This window comes from Sorex fumeus, unplaced genomic scaffold (assembly GCF_029834395.1).
Source record: "Sorex fumeus unplaced genomic scaffold, SorFum_2.1 ptg000265l, whole genome shotgun sequence".
NCBI lineage: Eukaryota > Metazoa > Chordata > Mammalia > Eulipotyphla > Soricidae > Sorex > Sorex fumeus.
Window position 1 is genome coordinate 32,326,535 of NW_026606322.1, and position 19,612 is coordinate 32,346,146.

The 19,612-nt window shown below is 43.3% G+C and overlaps 1 protein-coding gene across 5 annotated transcripts in view; it reads right to left on the minus strand.

The window, feature by feature from the left end:
- Nucleotides 1-17,188, minus strand: part of USP16 (ubiquitin specific peptidase 16) — a 35,679-nt gene extending 18,491 nt beyond the window's left edge. Inside the window, exons 1-9 of one of the 5 annotated variants that reach the window (XM_056109473.1) lie at nt 17,027-17,188; nt 11,349-11,450; nt 10,026-10,204; nt 7,449-7,552; nt 6,677-6,780; nt 4,410-4,603; nt 3,633-3,728; nt 2,951-3,081; nt 2,529-2,616 (exon numbers count right to left, since the gene is read on the minus strand). In XM_056109473.1, the coding sequence (XP_055965448.1) occupies nt 2,529-2,616; nt 2,951-3,081; nt 3,633-3,728; nt 4,410-4,603; nt 6,677-6,780; nt 7,449-7,552; nt 10,026-10,204; nt 11,349-11,409 (957 nt within the window). In that variant the 5' untranslated portion in view covers nt 11,410-11,450; nt 17,027-17,188. Of the gene's footprint in view, nt 1-2,528; nt 2,617-2,950; nt 3,082-3,632; nt 3,729-4,409; nt 4,607-6,676; nt 6,781-7,448; nt 7,553-10,025; nt 10,205-11,302; nt 11,451-17,026 lie in introns of those variants that run through there. The other 4 variants (XM_056109471.1, XM_056109475.1, XM_056109474.1 and 1 more) reach the window with 4 other exon arrangements.
- Between the last annotated feature and the right edge of the window lie 2,424 nt (nt 17,189-19,612).

A 19,612-nucleotide genomic window follows, 5' to 3' on the forward strand; every position in this document is an offset into this window, starting at 1 on the left:
GCCGGGCTCTATGCTTGGTATCTGGGTCCCCTATGCATTGCTGGGTGTAGCCCTGGAGGTCCCCAAGCATTGCACTTTAGGACCTGAGCAGCACCACATCCTTGGGCCCCAGCAGCGACCCACCTGCCTGGCAGGCAGAGAATCCAGGAGAGGCTCTGGGGCTTCTGTAGCACCATTTGAGAAAGCCACCTCCCAAAAGATGTGAACTTATACAAGGGCCAGAGAGCTCCCTCAATCCCCAGTGTTGCAGGGGCCAAGTGGCTGCCAAGCACCCAGGAGGGAAGACCTCCCAAAGGACAAAATAACTTTTTTAACCTCAACAAATCCAAGTTTCAGAACATCCTTTGGAAAGACCACTGAAATACATGGTAGCTATGCAGTGTCAATAAATGAGAGCTACAGGCAAGATCCCAGTGTTCAAAGTCAAGTAATTACTACACGTTCTGAACTTCATAATACCCAAACTTCAGAATCTGTAAAGTGAGAAACGGTAACAACACCAGCCAAAGAATGACTGTAAGCACTGAAAAGTCATCCACATAAATACTCAGATGAGTGCTTGACATGAAGTAGGAGCAAAATATAGGGCCAGAGAGATAATACAGTGGTTAGGGAGCTTTTCTTGCACACACCCAACCTTGGTTCAATCCCCAGCATCCCATATGGTCCTCCCAACACTGCCAGGAGTGAATCCTGAGTGCAGAGGCAGAAGTAACTCCTGAGCATCATTGGGTGTGACCCAAACAACAACAAAATAAATAAGAGCAAAATATATATATATTAGCTACTATCACTACATTAGTACTATTATTAATTATAATCTCACCTCCAGAGGCATTATTTTATATCCGTGCAAATAACAAAAAAACTTTAAATGCAATTAAGTGATTCCTGATTCTTACCAAAAGAAAATACTTCCAAGATTCAAAAATCTACATTAACTGACACTCAAATTAAGAGTAAGCATCTATTAAAACTCTCCACAGGCTTGGATGAGCCTCAGGCATGAAGGAACTGGCAGAAGAACCCAGGTATGCAGGACCCAGGTATGCTTGACTGAGATCTCCAAGCCTGCTGGGATCAGGGCTGGACCTCCTCCACCCAAATCCATTTTCCAGTAGCTTGGCAGTCACACCCACACACTGCCCCTGGCCCCATGTAATCTCATCAAACTGACTAAGATTGAGAGACTATAAACAAAGCTCCCAAAAGAGAAGGACAGCAGTATTTCTTAGAGCGAACGAGTCTGTGCTAGACTCTTATAGGCTAGCCCACATGTGTTTGGTTTTAACATACTTGCTTGTATTCTCTGTCCCTCTTGGAGAGCCCGGCAAGTTACCAAGAGTATCCCACCCTCAAGGCAGAGCCTGTCAAGCTACCCGTGGCTATTCAATATGCCAAAAACAGTAACAATAAAGAGTCTCATTCCCCTGATCCTAAAAGAGCCTCCAATACAGCAGCACTGGGAAAAACGAGTAAGGAGAGGCTGCTACAATCTCAGGGCTGGGATGAATGAGATGTTACTGATGCCGCTCAAGAGTAAATGGATGACAGTGATACAGTTGATCTATTAAAAGAGGGAATTGTTGCAAGAGAAACATTTACCAGAATTCTGTTCTCTGTGGATAACTATACCCTTAAGAGAACAATAATGCTACGTACACCAGTAAAACAGCATCATGGAAAGAAGAAACATTTTTAGTTTTCGTCATGCATTCTAATGACTTAAAAAACTGGTTAAAGGGTCAGAGAGACAGTAACAGGGGTTAAGATTCTTGCCGTGCTTGCGGACAGCCCAGTTTCCTGAACCATGGGTCTGATTCGAGTATCACTGAAGAGGCTCCAGATCTACTGAGGACTTCTTGGAGACCCTCCCCTACACCCCACCTCCCCGTGCTCCCCCCAATTGAAGCTGCATTCTCTGCTCTCTACCTTACAAACTACAATATGTACTCTCTCCCTCTTTCTCTCTGAGTCTCCTTATATTTAAATTAAATTATTTTCCTTCACTTTAAAAAAATGGTTACAAGAGATATCAAAAAACTTTTGTTTGTTTTGGGGTCACACCAGGCAGGGGTGGCTTACTCCTGGCTTGGTGCTCAAGGGACCTTATATAGGGCTGGGGATCAAACTGGGTCAGCCACTTGCAATTCAAGAGCCTTACCCACTGCACTACTTCTCCGGCCCCGTCAAATAACGTTTTTATTCAAGCATTCAATGAATACCTGGCTTCAATAACTTATTTTTCTATCTCTACTCACACTCAAGACATCAAGTGACAGAAAACTTAAGATGAATTTAAAATATCCTAGCCAAAAGTAGGTAGGGCAATTGCTTCAGATGCCTCTGACACATCCTTGGGCCCCAGCATCCAATATGGTCCCCTGAGTACTGCCAGGAGTAACCCCTGAGCATCACCAAACATGACCCCAAAACTTAAACACACACACACACACACACACACACACACACACACACACACACACATACACACTCATATATACACATACTATCCAAAGTATGCTTACTTGGTGTTCTTCTGCTCTCATCCCATCCAATAAATAACGAAGTAATTCCTGGCTATCCTGCTGCTGATAACCTTTAAACCGCACTGCCCTACAAAGGAAGGCAAAAAAAGCAACAATGAGTTCACTAAAACATGCAGTTGTTCTTATGATGCATCGGGATCACACCCCACATCTTGACATAGCCTAGTTTATCAAATTTTTTTCTTACTATGACTAGTCTTAACAATACCATTGGAAAATTTAATTTTCACATAAAGCACATTTTTAATCTAAATTTAAAAAGCCATCTTGTGACAAATATATATGTATGTACGCATATACACACATATATATAGGTTTGCACTAATACTATTAATTTTTTTAATATTATTTTCTTAGCATCATACTGATGCACCGAAAGCACAATCAAAGCAGATACTCACTTTTTACAGACCTGAGAAAAGAGTTCTTTAGGAGTCACGATTCCCTTTTTGGTCTCTTGCATCTCATTAAGAAACTGGCTCATAGCTAAAGTAAGAGGGCCAGGAGGCTCAAGGTTTATTTCTAAGGGTTCCTGAATATGGGAATAGAAATTATATTCCTCAGTCAAGTTTAGGAATCATTTACTTTACCAACTGCAACCCATCAACCTACTGCAATGCTCCTCAGAGAGCTACCCCATCTTAAATGTACATCAAAAAAGAGACTTCAGCAGTAGAAATTTGATGAACAATACAATTCTACTTTTAGTAATACAGTATCATGAACCTTACACTGAGCCCAAGAACTGAAAAAGGCAATGCAAAATGAAGACAGCAAATCTAACTATATAATAGTACAGTTGCCTTAAAAACATCAAAAAAAAGCAATGTACACATTACTTATGTAAAAAAGCCTTGAAATACTCAAACATCAAGAATGTTTCCAAGAAAGAAATCATTCAAGCAAAGCAGAAAATATTTTGCTTATAGTTTCTGTTAATCTAAAAATGTTGAGCATGATAACCAGAAGCAAAACAAACTAGAAATTTGAAACAAGTGAAAACCAACTCTTTTAAAAATAATTTAACAATTACTTTCACAGGAAAATTGTGGACTATAAAAGAAAAAAATTTTAAGTACGTACTGTTAGTGCCAAATCAGGGGGTTCAATTTTCACAATTGTTCCAGACATTTTTACTTCTTTTAGTAGTTCTCTAAGCACTGGTGTTTGTGACAAATTCTGGAAATCAGGGTAGAAAAGAAAAATCATTTAAGGATAAGTCAATGAAACATTTCTGAAATGTTTAATCTAGCAAAATAAAAAAAAATCAGTAATATCATGACAATCTTTATCTGTCCTGGAACATAAAAACTTAGGGCATGCTCTTTTCCCCCATCCCTTTGGCTATAACTAATTCAGTTCTGAGTCAGGGATATGGCTCAGGGACTAAGGTACAAATGCTGCATTGGGGAGCCCTGGGTCGAAGCCCTGGTACCATATGGCCCCCTGAGCACCAGTGGAAACAGTTATTAAGGACCATAGGTACGGTCTCAAAAGAATCAATTCTAAGCTTATTCCTCACTGCAAAGGGGCAGTTTCCTCACATCAAGTCTGATGCAGTTATACCACCACCGCCAAATAGCTGTCATACCATCCTATTACTTATTACTTCTGTATGAGAGGAGCCAGGACTTCCCCTACCAGTTGAGAACACAACTTTTATGATGTCAAAGGCCAGATTTCTTTAAACCCTATTGTACCTGAGTACTTAGCACACATTTCATCTCATGAAAAGTAAACATTTCCTTGCACTTTCTTTGAAAGCACACACAAAAGTTACATAAGGAAGAAAAAACTACTGGAAGCAACAAATACACAAAAATACACTGCGGTGATTTTTTTTAAAGGAAAAAAAGTTACCACTGGCACCTGCATAACTGCATTGAAGAAACATGTGTTTCCCAAATTACTTAGTCCTTTCACAGTTATCTGAGAAGCAGAATTCGTGGAAGGATTTTCTTTAACCGCGTTTTCCTTTTTTTCTCTCTCTTGTTCATTTTTACTCTCCTTTTCTAATTTTTTATTTTCTAGTTCAATGTTTCCAATATCTTTTGCTGCTTCAAAAAGAAAGAGAGAAAAAAAAACAAAAACATAATTTAGCAAAATATGTAATATAGACACACTAATGCACAACCATACTTGGGACTTAATATTACCAACAGAATTTATTTTGACCAATTATGATTTGCCGATTTGATATGAAAGGTTTTCTAATACTGGTAAGTAAATGACCACTAAGAGATCAAAAACCGCCTGCTACTCCCCACCCCCACCCCCAGCACCATTGGGTGTGGCCCTCGTGTCCTCCACTCCCCCCCATTCCACCAGGAATGACCCCTGAACACAGAGCCAGGAATAAGTACTGAGCATGGGCAGGTATGTACCCCTCAAGCCCCCCCCCACAACGCCCCCTGCCACCCCCCACCCACACACACACATACACAAGCAAGTGTGCAATTAGAGCATAAAGCAACAGTCAAGACTGTGCACAGGACCAGGACAAAGTCTTTTCTCTCCCCAGCGATCTGCTTGGGGGGCCTCAGTACCTGGAGCTGCACACCTGCCTTTATGTCACGGAGTATCTTTTGGGCCCCCAGAAATAAATTTTTAAATAAAACTCAAACACCAGCCCTGGGGGGATGGAGAGAGAGTCCAGGGGTTAGGGCCCATGCCTTGCAGTCAGCAGACCCTGGTTCAATCCCCAGCAAAAGGTGACCATTGGGTGCAGCCCTGAAGACCTCCAGGCACTGCCAGTGTGGACGGGGCAATCTCTAGTGCTGCAGGCCCGACTAGCAGGCTCGTGAGAGTTCCAGGTTCAGTGCCTCCCTGCAGATTCCCCAGGCTCAAAGCTGGAGGGAGTACCCGAATGCTCTGAGGTGTGGCCCCAAACCAAACCCAAAACCCAAACCTGAACTTAGGAACAAATAGTCTGACTCTGCCAAAAGCACTTTTGAGAGTATAAAAAATTTGAGGAAGCTTGGGCCAGAGAGATAGTACAATGGGGAGGACGTTTGCCTTGCATGCAGTCAACCTGGATTCGAGACCTGGCATTCCATATGGTCCCCTGAGTAACTGGCCATATGGCCACCAGGAGTAATTCCTGAGTGTGGAGCCAAGAAAAAGCCCTGAGCACCACAAGGTATGTGCCATATACCAAATTAAACAAACAAAAAAAATTTGAGGAAGCGTAAAGCAAATGATGCATAGTACGACGGATAGGACATTTGCTTTGCTTGTGGTCAACTCAGGTTCGATTCCCAGCATTCCTAAGCCTTTCTGAGTGAAGAGCCAGGAGTAACCCCTAAGCATCAACATGTGTGACCCCAAATCAAAACATCAACAACCAAAACGCCACAAAAAGCAGAGCAGATGATAGATGCAAGTTCAATTAATGTATGGGGAAAAAAAAGGCCAAAAAAATATATGGGGGCAGAAGCAATGTTCAGTGGATGGTCATCTGTCTTGCATGTGGCCAACCCGGTTCAATCCTCGGCATCCCATATGGTTCCCTTGACACCACCAGGTATAATTCCTGAGTGCAGAGCCAGAAGTAACCCCTGAGCATGGCTGACTGTGACCCACAAAGCAAAGCAAAGCAAAAAACAAAAAAACAAAACCCTGAAATCTGTATCTTCCACATAAATGTAGTAATGTTCAGTAGAAGCCTGGTGCACTTTAAGCCACTGCGTCAGAGCATGGGCACAGGGCTTTAAGGCCCACACTCAAGACTCACCAGCATATCTCATTTCTCAAAGGCCCTCTAACGTCGTTTTGGGGGTAGGTGGGGTAAGGTGAGCAGAGGGTCTCCCACAAGGTATTCAATGTGAGGATCAGAGGAGGGGGTTGCTGCAAGACACAAAAGCCTTCCTCAGGGAAGCCTAAAGCCAACCCAGAGGTACTCAGGGCATCAAGTGTCTGAGCGATGGAAGCAGGGTCAGTGAACACAAGGCAAGAGTCTCAATGCCTGTATGATCTCTCTAATCCCTTGCGCCATTTCAAATTATTAACCAGAAATCATTCTGCAGTTTGAAATCACGAATGTTGCCTACATACAACACTGGCAGTACAGCAAGTCAGGATACCTACAAACCAACATTACAATAAAAAGGCAGAAATGTCATTTTTACCTGCTTTTGAAGTGGTAATACCAGCTTGCTTTCTAATATAATCGACCACCTGACCCAATCGATTTGAACTACAATACTGCACCTCTTCATCACATAGGTAACACCTACGTTCCAAAAGAGCACAAAGATGAAAAATGACAAACTGACAACCCAAAAGGGGGCCAAATCTTAATTTCTGGCACCAAAATCTACAACCATGAAATTATCCTAGGGAGAAGCTGAAATAAAAATTCTGTTTTCTTGAAGAAAGCTATCCATATTAACTCTTCATATATTATGAATAAGGTTCGTTCTAAGTTAATTACATATAATTATGGTGAAGAAAACAAAAATATTTTACTGGAATGGCTATTTGAAACAAAGTCTATATGTATTTTTCACATGTATTTTAAAATACTGTGCCATCAAAACACATTTTATGATAACAATTTTTAAAGATGTGAACATTCTTTAGAGTACAGGAAACACACATACCAATCCGACACCTGTTTTCAATTTATTCCCAATTTTTACTGTAATCTCAGCTGATTTGGAATTTATCTGCAGTGTTCTATTTCTTTAAACTAATAACACAACATACACTTCATAATACAACAGGAGAGCAAAATATCTTATACACACTATAATTTTTGTGTTAGTGCAATACTAAGCAAAAGCTCTTAACTGCAAAACATTACAATTAAAAAAATTATTATTCCTTTATTTTCAAGCATCTCTATTCTTCAGTATTTCAAGTAATTCCCAGTGAGTAGATAGATGAGTTGAAACTCACCATACACTCCAGTTGTCCAAATTAAGAACGAGACAATGAGGTTCTGATCTTGGTGTCATATAGTGCTTCAAGGCGTGCTGCTCCTGAGAATTTCTGCCGCAGCCCTAAAATATCATAATCGTAAACTCCAAAGCCACAAAGTCCCAGAAAATGAAGAGAAAAATTCATAGTTCTAGAGTGATCATATGGGTCGAGAAACTCTACCACTTACAATTTTAAAAATAAAAAAAATCATTAGCCTGAGGATCAGTGTTTCTTGAGGAACTGGTGCTGGGGCTCCCCAGGCCATCTCCATGGCTTGTGGGGGCCTCCAGAGAGACAGCCTGCAATGCTCGGAGGCGCCACAGCTGCTCCCAGGGGTGCTCAGGGGATATGTGCTGCCAGGGAACACAATGGGCTCAGCCACATGCAGGGCCAGCACCTGAACCCTTGGACTAGCATTCTGGCCCCTTGGCAGTTTCTTAAAATACAAACCATTCAATTATCTTATCACCTGACATTTGCTCTCTTTGATATTTTCATCCAGAGAAATGAAATCCTGCTTACACCAAAACTTGTATGCCCAAGTTCAGAGCAACTGTATTATTTGTAATTGCCCCAAAATGAGATCGGGTCTGAAAGGTAGTTATACAGGCTGCCAGGCCTGGGTTTGATCCCTGGTACCAAAGATCCCCCAAGCACTGACAGCTGTGACCTGAGCCAGTCCAGAAGAACAGAGCACTGCAAGGTATGGCACCCACCTCCCCCAAATAGAGAACTAAGTCCAGATATTCTCCAATAGTTGAGCAGATAAACCCATAGCACAACTATGCCTAAAATAGTGCCTTAGCAATAAGAATGAGCGGGGCCAGAGATGTGGCTCAGTGGTCAGGCACATAACTCACAAGTATAAGGGTTTGGCTCGGCAGGTAGGCAGGACAGAGGGAAGGAACTGTTGATATACACAACTTGGATGAAGCTTGGGTACCATCAACCCAAGCTCTTGAATACTGTATGATTTCATTCAGAACAGTCTGACATGACAAAATTTTAGAAATAAAGAAAAGGGCTAGAGTGATAGTACAGTAGATAGGGCATATGCCTTGCACACGTTCGACCCGGGTTCGATCCCCAGATTCCCATATGGTCCCCCAAGCACTGTCAGGAGTGATTACTAAGTGCAGAGCCAGGAGTAACCCGTGAGTATCTCTGGGTGTGACCCAAAAAGCCAAAAAAAAAAAAGAAAGAAAGAATAGACTGGTGGTTGTCAGGGACTGGTGGGAAAAAGGCAGTAGGGATACGGGTACGGTTATTAAAGGGCAAAACCAGAGACCCTTGGAATTCATAGCCTGGCTCTGGGGTAGATTCTACACAGATTTCTACACAGGTGACAAAATTTTATAGAAATTAATTTACATCAGGGCACACTCACGTGTGCACACACAAACACAGAAGTAAAATGGGGAAGATCCGATGAAGACTGCTAGACTGTATCGTTAATATCCTGGTGGGACATTAGACTGCAAAACATTACCACTGAGGTAAAGTGGGCAAAATGCACAAGCGCATCTACTTTATTTTAAAATTGTATGTAAACTCTAATTATTTCAGTTCAAAAATTCAGCTGGAAAAGTTTTCTTTTTTAAAAAAAGAATTTCCCCTGCCTCACCTTAGAGCTTCATGACAGATCTGTGTAGTTTCCTAACATAATCTTAACTTGTCAGCTCTCAGGGTGACTAAGAGGCCCTTGCCATAAGCCCCACTGCAGCACTGGTACACTGTTCTGCCACCCACATACCGCTCACACAAAGGACCAAGGTTTTCGTGCCCCCAACTGCCAGGAATGTGGACTGGTAGCTCACAAGTTGGTGGAAATCATTGCCTCGCACATGGTTATCCCATTTCTCAGGAGCAGCCCAAATCCAAAGACCAATCGATGCACAAGTCCAAAGGCCTGGTCACTCGCCACCAGCCAGGCCATCTCTGAAGGACAGAGCATCAGAGGAGCGAGCTGAGGTCGTATAACACTGAAGCTTCTCTCTATGCACAACCCAACTTCCTTCACATTTCTCTGGAGTGGTACCCGAGAACATCTCGTTAAACCACCTGCACACAAATCCTAGTCTGCATCTTAGTCATTCATGCCATGCTTTGCGGTAACACCATCAAAATCAAATGTCAAGAGTTTCTAGGGGAGGGGCTGGAGAAATAGCACAGCGGGTAGGGTGTTTGCCTTGCATGTGTCAGACCCGGGTTTGATTCCCAGCATCCCATATGGTCCCCCAAGCACCGCCAGGAGTAATTCCTGAATACAGAGCCAGGAGTAACCCCTGAGCACTGCTGGGTGTGACTCAAAAAGCCAAAAAAAAAAAAAAGAGTTTCTAGAGGAGCTAGAGCGATGGTAGAGCAGGTTGGGCTTTGGCCTTGCACGCGGCCGACCCGGGTTCAATTCCCGGCATCCCATATGGTCTCCCAAACACTGCCAGGAGTAATTCTTGAGTGCAAAGCCGGGAGTAACCCCTGGGCATCACCAGGTGTGAGCCAAAAAGCAAAAAAAAGAGTTTCTAGAATCCCATATTGATCAAACTGTAAGCATACCTGATGGCCACATTTAAGACATAGCCAAATGGAAGGGTTTTCTTCTGATTCTTCTTCAGATTTATCTTTTACTTTATTGTCCGTCTTACAGTCTTGGCAAATATTCCATTCCACATTCACTAGAGCCTTTTTCAAGTTACTTTGTTCTAATCCTTTTCTAAGATGTCTGCATACAGGTTCTATTAAAACAAAAAATAAAGGAATCAATGAAGAGGTAAACTATGGTTCTATTCGGCTGATATCAAAAACTATCCTTCATATGAACTTCAAAAAATTTATTTACTCTGGGCTAACGTGATAGTTTAGTGGGTGATAGTTTAGTGAGCTTATCTTGCATGCAGCTAACCTGGGTTCAATCCCTGCCACCCAACCCCCATCAGGAGTGATCCCTAAGTGTAGAACCAACAGTAAGCACAGATCAACATTAGCTGTGGCCCAAAAACAACAACAACAAAAGTTAACAACCACCACAACAAAAAGAGTCGAAAACTACTGAATCCTACCCAGTAAGTACTTAAGTAAATAAAAACAAACTAAAAAATACCCCTTTTCAGCTCTTAACTCAGCAAAGCTTTTGACAAATGGAAATCAATATTGATAAATGTTCAAAGTAAAGGGCATTTTATTATGGTACTACAAGACCTATAACTTAGTAAAATTTATCTGGAGGGTAATTTGCAAAAGAACCAAAATAGGTGTAAAAATATTTTCACTACTGGGGTCCAGAGCAATAGTACAGCGGGTAAGGTATTTGCCAGCATGCAAGCGAACCCAGGGTTGATCCCCAGCACCCCAAATGGTCCTCCAAGCCCTACCAGGAGTGATCACTGCTGGGTGTGGCCCAAAGCACCACCCTCCCCACACCCACCCCAGATTTCCACTATTCAACTCAGCATTTCTATTTCTAAGATCTCTACTAAGAAGATGATGGGATGGAAAAAGCTTTAGCAACAAAACTATTTACTATCAGAATATAATCATTAGAAATGTAGAGACAGGGGGGCTGGAGTGACAGTCTAGCACTAGGAAGGACGCTAGCCTTACATGTGAACAACCTGGGTTCAATCAGGCACCCCATATGGTCCCCCAAGCACCACCAGGAGTGATTCCTGAGTGCAGAGCCAGGAGTAATTCAAAGTGAGCATTGCAAGTGTGGCCCAAAAACAAAAATTACAGAAGATAATGACATGCAGATATAAAATAATAAATGAAAAGACAAGTTAATGAACAATAACAATGGACACTTTGCTCATATTTTTAAATATTAAAAGACATACCCCTTTAGGAAAGAAAATGTTAAGGATTGAACTGGTGAAAAAATACCTAAAATTTCAGAAGAATCATCAACTGGACCAGTTCTTCCCTTTGTCCGTTTCTTTCCCATGTTGGCACTTTATGGATTAATTACTGACAGAACATAACAATCTAGAAAACAAAGGAAAGTAAGTTTTACAAAAGAAATAGATATAGTTTATATTTCTCAAACAGATAGTAATTAGGCCAGATATAATATTTCACACCTGTAATACTATATAATGTACAAAGATCATTCACACACCTAGTTTTCAGTAAGAACTCCTAAGTAGATAGGATATTATTGCTCCTACCTTTTAAAGCTTAGGCTATTGATTCTAAAGGCTTCATTTACATATCTTTATTTTCTCAACATTTAGGCATTAGTGGTAATCCCCGTGGTATTCGATATGCCAAACACAGTAACAAGTCTCACAATGGAGATGTTACTGGTGCCCGCTCGAGCACATCGATGAACAACGGGAGGATAGAGCTCCAGGCATTAGTTATTAGGCATTCAACTTCTTACTACATAAAGTAAGATGGATAATGGTGGGATTTTAAAACCTGAGATTAATTTCCTTTCTACTTTCTTAGCTCTAAGTCTACTCAAATTGAATTGATAATTATTCAAAGATGTAAATTTCAGAAAACAACCTCCTGAACAGAGTGTAAGTTACATAATAAAATTAAAAAAAAAAAAGAACCCCAAAAGCCAACTTAAACAGTGATATGCTGTTCTGCATTTTTGACACAGGGATTTCCTATCAATATTAGGTTAAAATTAGTCACCTAATATGAGAACTCCATTCTCAGCTATTTACACTGCTGTATTACTTCCAAGGGCTGGAGCGATAGCACAGCGGTAGGGCGTTTGCCTTGCATGCAGCCAACATGGTCGACCCGAGTTTGATTTCTCCACCCCTCTCGGAGAGCCCGGCAAGCTACTGAGAGTATCTCGCCTACCGAGAGTATCTCGCCCGCACGGCAGAGCCTGGCAAGCTACCCGTGATGTATTCGATATGCCAAACACAGTAACAACAAAGTCTCCAATGGAGACATTACTGGGCCTGCTAGAGCAAATCGATGAACAACGGGAGGACAGTGACAGTGATTACTTCCAACCTTGGTTTGGAAGACTAAGACAAACCTAGCTGCAAATCTTCTCTTCATGAAAAAATACGAGGTACACATAAGTCTTCAAACTCTGACAATGATTTTTGAAAAGAAGTATTTCACATACTTTAAAATAACTTAGTGTCTCTAATAGTTATTTTAACCTGGGATGTTTATTAAAATTCTGATAGCATAAGTGGACAATAGTACCAGGGAAAGATACTCTGCTATTTTTCATCATGATTTTACAGTCCTTTTAAAAAGAGGGCCATCGGAAGTCATGAAATTTACATACAAGTGGTACAATATGGAAAGTATCATGCTAAGCGAAATGAGTCAGAAAGAGAGGGATAGACATAGAAAGATTGCATTCATCTGGGGGATATAAAGTAACAAAGTATGAGATTAATACCCAAGAATAGCTGAGATCAGCACCAGGAGGATTACTCCATAACTTAGAGGCCAGCCGGGTATCCTAGAGGAAAGGGCAGTTCAGATAGAGAAGGGAGCACCAAATAAAGGATGTTTGGAGGATCCTCCCAGGAGGGGAGATGCATGTCCAAAGTAGACTATGGACTGAACATGTTTGCCACTCAATGCCTCTTTTGCAGACCACAACACCCAAAAGGAGAGAGAGAACACAGGGGATTGCCCTGCCACAGAGACGGGGGGACGGGGGGATGGGGGTGGGAGGGATATTATCCATGGTGGTGGAAGATGGGCACTGGTGGAGGGATGGGTATCTGATCATTGTATGATTGAAACCAAAGCACAAAAAATTGTAAATCTACAACTTTAAAAAAAATAAAATAAAATAAAGGGAAAAAAAAAAAAACACTATCAAAACCCTAAAAAAAAAAAAAAAAAGAGGGCCATCGGGTGGCTCCAGCTGGGGGCAGGTACTGTTTCTCCGCCTGCCCTCTAGGAATCCCGACTGCTATCATTTGCTAGAACTCAGTGAAAAGCTCCAGCTATGGGTGACGGTAGCGGGAAATGCCAGGCCTCACATGACAGGGGAGGAGTTGGTCCTCTTCCTCCCACCCCCCACCCATGGGACTCTGAGATGACACCCACACATGGTCACTGTCTACTTAAGCTCCCACACGGCCATGATCCAGAGACACACACATGAATCTCGGACCCGAGCAACTTGCTGCAGCTATCTCTCCAGACCCTAATTATTAAAATTTTAGAAGTGGCTGGAGCGACAGCAGTGGCTGGAGCGATAGCGCAGCGGGTAGGATGTTTCCCTTGCATGCGCTGACGCGGCAGAACCGGGCAACCCAGGTTCGATTCTCTGCCCTTCTCGGAGAGCCAGGCAAACTACTGAGAGTATCTCGCCTGCACAACAAAGCCTGGCAAGCTCCCCGTGACATATTTGATATGCCAAACACAGTAACAACAAGTCTCACAATGGAGACGCTGCTGGGCCCGCTTGAGCAAATCGATGAACAACGGGAGGACAGTGTTACAGTACTAGAATTCCCAGAGCGTATGGTCGCTCTTGTGGCTAGGTAAAGGTAAAGGTAAAGGCCCTCCCGTTGATCGTCGATTTGCTCGAGCGGGCCCAGTAACGTCTCCATTGGAGACTTTGTTGTTACTGTGTCTGGCATATCGAATACTCTCGGTAGCTTGCCGGGCTCTCTGAGAGGGGCGGAGGAATCGAACTCGGGTCGGCCATGTTGGCCGCTTGTAAGGCGAATGCCCTACCCGCTGTGCTATCGCTCCAGCCCATTATATTGTATCCATAACAAGCAATACAAAACACATTATCTAGCATTGCATTTTCAGCAGGTATAAGTGGTGGTGGAACTGGACTCAAACATCAAAGGTAACCAAAGTAGAGAAAGAGAGTATTGTGCAAATTGTCTGCCACACAGGCAGGGGTAGGTGTGGAATGGGAGAGGGGGGCAATACTGGGGACTTTGGTGGTGGAAAACATGCACTGGTGAAGGGATGGGTGTTTGATGATTGTATGATCAAAGCTCAAATATGAAAGCTCTGTTGCTGTAGTTCACGGTGAATCAATAAAAGGAGGGGGGGAATAAAAAATAAAAAGAGGGCCAGGTTCAATTCCCAGGACCAGGTGGTTCCTCTAGCACTTCTGACCATAAGCAACACCCAGAAACAGAGCCAGAGCACTCTGAGCACTGCTGGTTGGGTCCCCCCAAAACAAGTCCCCCCCAAAAAAAGGTTTTATTATGGTTACCATATGAAATAACTACTAACCTTTCTCAGGACATCTAAAACATAACAACGCTCTGTGTATGCAAAATAAGTCATATGATAACAAATGAACATGAAACATTTTGGAATATTTAAAACAAAGTAAATATTAAGTGCTTTTTCTTATCCTAAAGGTAACATATACATAATTTACTTATTTAAAATTATAGACTTCAGGAAAAAAATAGTAATCCAAGTTCAGATAAAGCTTTCAATATGTCATTTTCATCCTATTAGTTTCCTGATTGAAAGCATTTAATAGTTTCCTTAACCCACTTCCCTAACCTTTGAGCCTTTATAAAATGCACTGGTAGTCCTGGGTCCCTTTGATTCTCAAAAGGAACTTCTAAACTTTTGATAAAGAAAGTATGTTCTGGATCTTCCAAACTCTTTCATACACATTACTCATTTAATTTTAATATGACTCAAGGATACATTTACCTAAAGGAGCAAACTCAGAACCAAAACTCAAAGAGAATGAACTAAAACACAGATTTCTGGAATCCAGACCATCTCTCTTTTTATTCTAATCAAGACAGTGTCTAAGGCACACACCAAACCCAAACTCTTTGCTCCCCATCTTATGCCTCTGGTCTCTGGCAGGGATGTCCTCTGAACTGACAAAATGTTGATCCAAATATCAATCCAATACACCTTGATCCTCACTTCCAAGATGGAGACAACCATTCTGCTAGGGAAAAGCCTCCCAACAGAACTTCCCCAGCATTGGTGGAGTGCACAATTTCTCTTCTCCCCTGACTGAATACTATCAAAGGTTGTTTTGTCTTCTTATTTATTTTTATTGAATCACCTTGAGCAAAGCTTTCATGTTTGAGTTTCAGTCCTACAACAGTGAAATACCCATCCCTCCACCAGTGCACATTTTCCAACACCAATAACCCCAGTATCCCCCGTCTCCACCTCCCCCCTCCCCCTGCCTCTATGGCAGAAAATTTCCCCCATACTCTCTCTCTCTCTCCTTTTGGGTATTATGATTTGCAATAGATACTGAAAGGCTATCATGTTTGATCCTTTCAGCACACACCTTCCATCCCAATCGATCCCTCCAACCATCACTGACTTAGTGATCCCTTCTCTATTCCAGCTGAAAGGCTGCTTCTTAAATCTTAGCCATGGTGATTTATTTCTCTAGCTGCAACTGGAAGTTCTAGGAGAAAGGAAAAGAACTTAAGACATTCCTTCTGGCTTGTCTATGGCATCTAGTATAGTAGTTCAGAGTCAGGCATCCACACTTCTCCCGTTGAAACAGAAAACGAGTATCGACCCTGAGGCATTAAGTGGTAAGGACCAAAGAGAACGAAGCAATACAAATGCGGGGGGGGGGGGGGGGGGGGGGAGGGAGGAGGGGAAGGAGGAAAGCTCAAGAACAAAGTCGGCTGCAGGGCAGAGAGCTCTAGCAAATCTAGGCTGGGAACTGCGAGCCACCAGGACTCCAAAAGGAAAACCTGAAAGACGAACTGTCATTGCTGCAAGCAGAGGACGGTGAAGGGATCACTTCAACGCGGTGGGAAAGAGCAGCGCCAATAAAAAACGAACAACTCCCGGCGTATCTAAAACGAGTTCGGCAAGAACTGTCACTTGTTAAAAAAAAAAAAGAAAAGAAAATCAAACATCGATGCATCTTCAGGCGAGCCGTCAGATCCCAACTAGCTTCTTCATCAATGAGACTCTCTGCCGGACTCCTCCACAAAACGTAAATCAAAGTAAGCCCTGCCCGCTCTCTTACCCATCCGGTTCACCTTCCCCTCGCGGGCAGGCCTCCGGCGACTGCCATGCCTGCTCGGTTTCATTAAAAAAAATGATAATGATAATAATTTTTAAAAAATGGAAGCGTTTGGAAAACTGTCAGCAGGTCTCCAGCAGGGATTTCGAGTTGGGCATAAATTGGTGCGCCCCTGACAGCACTAAACCAGGTCAAGCGACAGGTCCTGCTTCTCCACCCACTCACCCACCTCCACTAACGCGGACGTGGCCGCAAACCCAGCTCCGATCCCCGAGGTGCCCCTCGGCCCCGCAGTTCCTGCCACACCTCCCATTTCTCCCCAACTGCTCAGGTGCCACGGCGGTGGGGGGTGCGGGGGAGACCTCGGGGCCACGGGGTCGGGCAGGCTTGCCGGCAGCGACCGTTCATTGGCCAGCTCCAGAAACGGACAGGCCACGTAGCCAATGAGAAGCCCGCACGGGGCGGGGCGCAGGCCGGGTAACGTGCTCGAAGGAAGAGCGGCCTCTGAGAAGAGAACCACGTCGGGGCAGGGCAGGGGATTCGGGCTCTCGGACGGCGGCGCGACCCGCGTGGCGGGGGGCCGGGGAGGGGGGGCCCGCGAGTCAGCGGGATCAGCACTCACCCACGGCGACAGCGCCCATAACTGCATCCCCTCAATGGGCCTTTGGGCCGGGCAAGCCAGCTCTGACTTCCTCCCGGTGACGAATACAGAGCGACGGCGCCGAAGCCGGACTCGACCCCTTGGAAAGCAACAACTTCCGGAACGCGGCATTCTGGGAAGCGGCTTCGGGGGCGCTCCCCGAGTCCCGCGGCGCGGACGCTGTTTCCATTGGCGCCTGCGCGCGCGGCCGCGCCGGAAGCCCCGGATACTGGGAGGGTCTTTGAGGCCGCAGGACAGAAGCGCGGTGTATCGTCGAGTTGTGCACGCTCGGCTGTGGTTAATTTTTTTAAGCTCTTTCAGGAGGGGAACCTGGTGGAGGTCAGAGGCCGGTCGACGCTAAGATGCACCTTAATCAAACATACGCCATCTAAAAGTGCAGAAGAGAGCCTTTGCGCTTCACGCTTCGCCCCCAATCTTGTCCTGTCGATTTCTACAGTTGAGTACAGGAATTGCCCTTGATCTCTTAAAATTATGTGTGCGTCCCACTCTGCGAAGTGAAATTGAAATATATTAAATTTAAATATATAAGTGCAAACTTAAATGTATATTGTTAATGATATAACAATATTTATAAGTATCAATATAATAGCCCTGCAGCACTGCCCTCCCATTCATCATTTTGCCTTAGTGGGCACCAGGAACATCTCCATTGTGAGACTTGTTACTGTTTTTGGCATATAGAATACACCCGGGGAGCTTGCCGAGCTCTGCCATGTGGGTGGGATACTCTCAGTAGCTTGCTGAGCTCTCCAAGTGGGACAGAAGAATCGAACCCAGGTTGGCTGTTTGCAAGACAAAGGCCCTACCCGCTGTGCTATGCTCCAGCCCATCATAACAATATATTTATAAAAGTGTATCTATTAATATAACAATATATAAATATATCACATACATAATATCTATCAATATCAATGTATCTATAATATCAATATAGCATACATATAATATCAACATATATGGATTGCTGCTATGGAGTTTGAGTAGAAGACAAAATTAATTGCTAACTTTGATAAAAGGACAAAAGCGACAAGTGGAAAATAGGTAAGGTGTGTATTAAGCAACTCACAACAAAAGAGCAACTGATCTTGAAAGAGATCTGAAGAAATGTTCAGTTATTCTTCTTGTAATTTAACAGAGAAAATAGGTTACATCCTGACTTCGCAAATTGGCCAGGTTAACGATGGTTAAATTTGCAGGGAGATTGGTCCTACTGCTCTTTTCTGATAGGATATTTTTGCTCCCATCCCCTTCACACACACATTCCTGCCGTGAGGAAATAATGTTGTGTAGGAACTGGGGTGCTGGGAGAAGCGGGTATTGCTGGATGCAAGGCAATAACGCCTGTACATCTTAGCACAGTCCTATCTCTCTGCCCACCACTAATAGTTTTTTCTGTAGTTCTCTTCACTTAACAGGATTTCATTTCTATTGTAAAAGTCAGAACTACGGTTCTACCCACTTCCTGAGCCTAGAAAGCCTTAACCCTTAACAAATGCACTGCACGTACCTTTCTGAACTCACCTACAAGGGCCTTAACCCTTGACAAATGTAATTCGTGTACCTTTTTTAACTCACCTACAAGGCTGCATTGTACCACTGAGCCACAATCACGGCCTTTGCAGTTGGTGTCCCAATTGTAACTGTTCACTCCTTGAAAGTGTCTTTCTCTGGGCTAGAGCTATAGAGCACAGCAAATAGGGCATTTGCCTTGCATGCGGCCATCCCGGCTTTGATTCCCAGCATCCTATATGGTCCCCTGCCAGGAAGAATTTCTGAATGCAGAGCCTGGAGTAACCCCTGAGAATTGCTGAGTGTGACCCAAACGCTAAAAAAAAAAAAAAAAAAAAGTGACTTTCAGAAAAATTGAGCAGTCTAGGTCTAAAAGCCACTGATCACTCTTGCTGTCTTATATATACTACATCTTTGCCTAGCTGTTACCACAGTTTATTTTTGTTATTTTTCTATATATTTCCTCCTATCCACATATATATGTGTATATATATATATATATATATCTGCAAATGTAAGCACTTTGAAGATGGCACACCCTTGTCTTACTTGGAACTATAGCTATAGTAACTGGAAGTGTCAGGACCATAGTAAATGTATAATAAGGGTTTTGTTTGGAGGCTACACCCAGTAAGATGCTCAAGGCTTACTCCTGGCTCTGTACTTAGGGATTACTCATGGTGAGGCTTGGCGACCCATCGGTGGCGATGGATTAAACCTGGACCAGCCAAGTACAAAGCAAGTGCCCTAATCATGGTTCTATTGGTTTGGCCCCTTTAATGAAAGTTCTCAATTCAGAAAATCAACCATTAGAAATAAAATGCTTCTGCAGAAATGTTGACAGCAGTCGCCTTCACTCTTCCCTACATTAATGTGCCTGCAGGTGCACCTCCTTAAGTGCTCACAGAGACCACCCATTTTGCTTCTCCCTAATGCCCTACCACTCTGTCCTTCCGGGACCAACAGGATCTCTCTATCCTGGCAAGATCAGAATATGGGATCACAGGATAAAAGATCCCAATCAACATTGTTACCAAG